Raw genomic sequence first — 4,069 nt, 5'->3', positions numbered from 1 at the left:
AGACAATTGTGCGTTAAAAAAAACACAGACAGTGAAATGGGGATAATGGATAAGAGTCCTGTTTACACAGGCAGCCCCATTCTGATCTTTTTTACACTAATTGGTCTTTTGACGAACCAAATCAGCTCTTTTGCCAATAATTGTGCAAAAGATCAGAATTGGGCTGCCTGTGTAAACACAACCATAATAACCCAATTGTTATTGAACAAAAACCTGAAGCTATTTTGGAGGTATAACTGTAAGGGATGAGCAAATACAAACATGCATGACTTTTAAAGAGTATAATTTAAAACTAAGTCGGGTCTATTTAGCAGGTTTTGGGAACCTATTTGTTCTGTGCGTTTTAAGGGGAATGTGGCATCTGAGAGTGCAGTTGAATCCAAATCAGAAATCACCAAAGGGAGAGAACAAATGAGGCGCAGGCTAACACCTGTCGCTTTCTTTGGGGAAGGACCCTTAATTCCCAGGCTGATTCAGCTTAGGCCCAGGGGCCTCTGCCAGCAGCTGCCAACTGAGGCATCGCGTTACATCCGAGAGCCCGCGCTGTGGAAATCTTCAGAGCCCTGAACAGGGACATACCAAAAAATGGGACTGGGTAGGGCAACAAAATATTAGAAGAGAAAAAATGATTCAGTCTTGAGATAATCAGCAGTCAGGATTTGAAATAAACAAATATATTACAAATACTCCACGTCCAAAGAAATGTCTCTCTAAAATGTTTTTTTCCTACCCATGGTATTTGCATAATATCTATCCGTGTTCTGCCATAAATAGTTCTATTGGCCTACCTGGTGAAATACATTGGACACATTGGAGCTTTGATAACCCAATGAATAATGAATGGTGTCACATTCTGACCTTAGTTCTTTTGTTATGTCTTTGTTTTAGTATGGTCAGGGCGTGAGTTGGGTGGGTTGTCTATGTTAGTTTTTCTATGATTTGCTATTTCTGTGTTTGGCCTGGTATGGTTCTCAATCAGAGGCAGCTGTCAATCATTGTCCCTGATTGAGAACCATATTTAGGGAGCCTGTTTTCTATTGTGTTTCGTGGGTGATTGTTTTGTGTCTGCACCAGCCAGAACTGTTTTCGGTTGTTTCTCTTCGTTCTTTCCATGTTCATTTGAATAAATATGGACATATACCACGCTGCAACTTGGTCCTCACCTTCTTCCACCAACAGAGGCCGTTACAAATGGATATATAATTTGTGATAGCAGCCTCTGTCCCATCCTATTCCTTTTCACAGAATATAGCCTATACTGTACAGTTAAGGACACAAACAGATGGTACAAAAGACGTGTTAATAACATGCAATGTACTTGTAAGCTACTTTTGTATTTTTTCCCCCAAGTTGTCATTATTAAACTTTAGCCTAAATTAATAGCTTTCGGTTGAACAACAACAAAAAACACTGACGCCGAATACGCAACCCAATATATGAATTTATTGTGACCACTACTGATCCTCACCGCGCAGCAAGGGCTGGCCGAAGACAAAGGAAAGGGCTCTGATTGGCTCTCACGGTGTGTACAATGTCGTCCGCTGGCTAGTGCAGACAAACCACACATTCATATGCAAATTAGTCCTTATAAATAGCTACACCAGCTCTTTAGCGCCAGCAGTACGTTTATCGACGATTGTACAATAATCACAGGGCGTCTCGCCTGTCGTGTTTAGATTTTCTCTGACCGGGTCCGTTTGCCAGCTGCTCTCTTTCACGGATCGGGAAAATAGCAGTGGAATACAAACTGGGATCTCAGACTGACTGCACTGCTCGGGCACAAAACCAACATGGCCCCCTCGGCTCTGCACATCAAGAACGGATTTGGCATGGATGAGGATGACTACTACGGGATTAATAAAGGGGATAGAAAGGTACCGGACATCTGTGGTTGTAGCGTCGCTGATCCCATTCTATAGAGTACCCCACCCTAGTAATGCAGTTATTACATTGTTACAACGCACTAACAGCCCAAGTGTCATTGTTACAGGCAAGAAAACCTTTGGTGGAGAAGAAGAGGCGTGCTCGTATCAATGAGAGTTTGCAGGAGCTCCGGACCTTGCTCGCTGACACCGACGTGAGTTTGTCGCACCTCCCCTGCTGTAGACTCACCTGGCGCACCTGTCATACAATAGAAGCGAATGTAATCTAATATTTTTCACTTTGTCTCCCCTCGGTTTCAGTCAAAGGTGGAGAACGCAGAGGTACTGGAGATGACGGTGAAAAAAGTGGAGCATATTCTCAAGGATCGTCCCCAAGGTAATCTGTGAGCAATGGCATACACTATCGACCCTTCCATCCACTCATTCAATTGCATTTAGGCATAGATCAGGTGCTGCTTATCCTAACGCCCACAGTGGGAGTACAATTGAATCTAAGTAGGCCTAATTTCCTTTCTTCCTCAGAGACTGACATCATGAACCGGGAGGCCAGCGAGAGGTTTGCAGCAGGCTACATCCAGTGCATGCATGAGGTCCATATGTTTGTGACCAACTGTCCCGGGATAGACGCGACGGTGGCAGCCGAGCTACTGAACCACCTGCTGGAGTGTATGCCCTTGAACGAGGATCACTCCCAGGACATGGTTATGGATATAATATCGGACACTTCCAGCAACAACGGCAGCACTTGGCCAGCCGGCGAGGCAGTGTGCGCGGCACTAGCCTCACCCGGATGCAGGAGTATATCCAGCGGCTCTTCCTCGGCCCTCTCCCCCGTCGCCTCCACCACCTCCAGTGAGGACCTGTGCGAGACAGACAGCGAGCATAACCAGGGCGCTACCGACGCACTGGGGAACCAACAGGCCCAGAACATGCCCACTATCAGCTACTACAAGTCCATGTGGAGGCCCTGGTAGTGTGGCCCGTTCTGGTCAACTGTCCGCCTTTGGGATTTAATGGAAACGTTTGGAGTCTACCTGGCCCCAGGTTGTGACATCTGTTACATACCTGGAAAGCGCTTGTCGCTGGAAATTCACGTCCTACTTTTGCGCAATTGGGAACTGCTCGTTTGTTTTTGTAAATATCTTAATATGTAAAGAGGATTTGCATAAGAAAAATCTATTGTGATGCCTTGAAAAGGCTATAAAAAATGTTCCCAGTTAAGATTCGTACAGAAAAAAGGCCCTTGTTTACTCGCCCTGTAACCTTTAAAAGAAACACGTATATTTCCCCAACCACTTGACGCTGTAACAATGTGTAGAATGTTGTCCTTAAAATGTCAATGTGATTAATAAAATAATTTAATGAAAATGAGTCTTCATGTGTAAAATTAGATGGTGTAAACAATCTTACAGAATGCTCAAAAAGTAAACCAATTAAAAGGCATTTCAAGCTGAATGACATGTCTGTTTGCATAACATTTTAAATGATTGGCAGAGTACCTATAGGAGTACTATACTATAGGCTCTCACGGTGGAGTATGAGCACGTTCAACCTCCTTTGCTCATTGATTTGCTTAGACAGACATGTTTCAATCACAATTACAGTAGACCGACTGTGCCCTAATGAGTGCCAATGATAAAGATGATAAAGTCCACTGGAAAAAAAACACTGAAATAGCTGGATGATTTTGCAACTACAGGCACTTTTGGCATTTCTTATAAAAAAAATGTAATACAAGTTTCTTGAAAAATACTTTCATTACGGATGTTAATTTCTTGTCAAATGTCAAATAGATTCACAGACTGTTGTCATCTTTTGATGAAGGAATGAATGGCTAACGAGTTGGACGAGCGTTGAGCAGTCACAGGGGGTTTGTCGCTGGTCAAACCTGGGCCACACATTTGGCGAGGTGGAACAACGGGCATGTATGCAGAGGACGCGATGATCAAAGCTTTGGATCGGCAGGCTACCATTTGACAGAATGGCGACAAAGCCAGCGAGTTGAGAGATACTGACACAGACACAGCTGTAGCCTATAGCTTTGATTCGTCTTTGCACCTGTCAAAGGACATTTCGGAGTGAGAGAAATGTAGACCTAAAGGTTCAAGAGTAGGAAAACACATATTTATCATTTAGGCTAATACAAAACGACTATATCGTTTTTAAAATACCAATTCATAGATTTT

The 4,069-nt window shown here is 43.6% G+C and overlaps 1 protein-coding gene across 1 annotated transcript; it reads left to right on the top strand.

Moving 5' to 3' along the window:
- The first annotated feature begins 1,509 nt into the window (after positions 1-1,509).
- Positions 1,510-3,251, top strand: LOC110504137 (transcription cofactor HES-6). Its single transcript, XM_021582971.2, has 4 exons — positions 1,510-1,874; positions 1,991-2,077; positions 2,184-2,259; positions 2,406-3,251. Exons 1-4 carry the CDS (start codon positions 1,791-1,793, stop codon positions 2,855-2,857), a joined length of 699 nt encoding a protein of 232 aa, XP_021438646.1. The 5' UTR covers positions 1,510-1,790; the 3' UTR covers positions 2,858-3,251.
- Positions 3,252-4,069: the final 818 nt, after the last annotated feature.

This window comes from Oncorhynchus mykiss, chromosome 24 (assembly GCF_013265735.2).
Source record: "Oncorhynchus mykiss isolate Arlee chromosome 24, USDA_OmykA_1.1, whole genome shotgun sequence".
Lineage (NCBI taxonomy): Eukaryota > Metazoa > Chordata > Actinopteri > Salmoniformes > Salmonidae > Oncorhynchus > Oncorhynchus mykiss.
The sequence above is the reverse complement of the archived record's forward strand: the minus strand, read 5'-3'. Positions and strand labels throughout refer to the sequence as shown.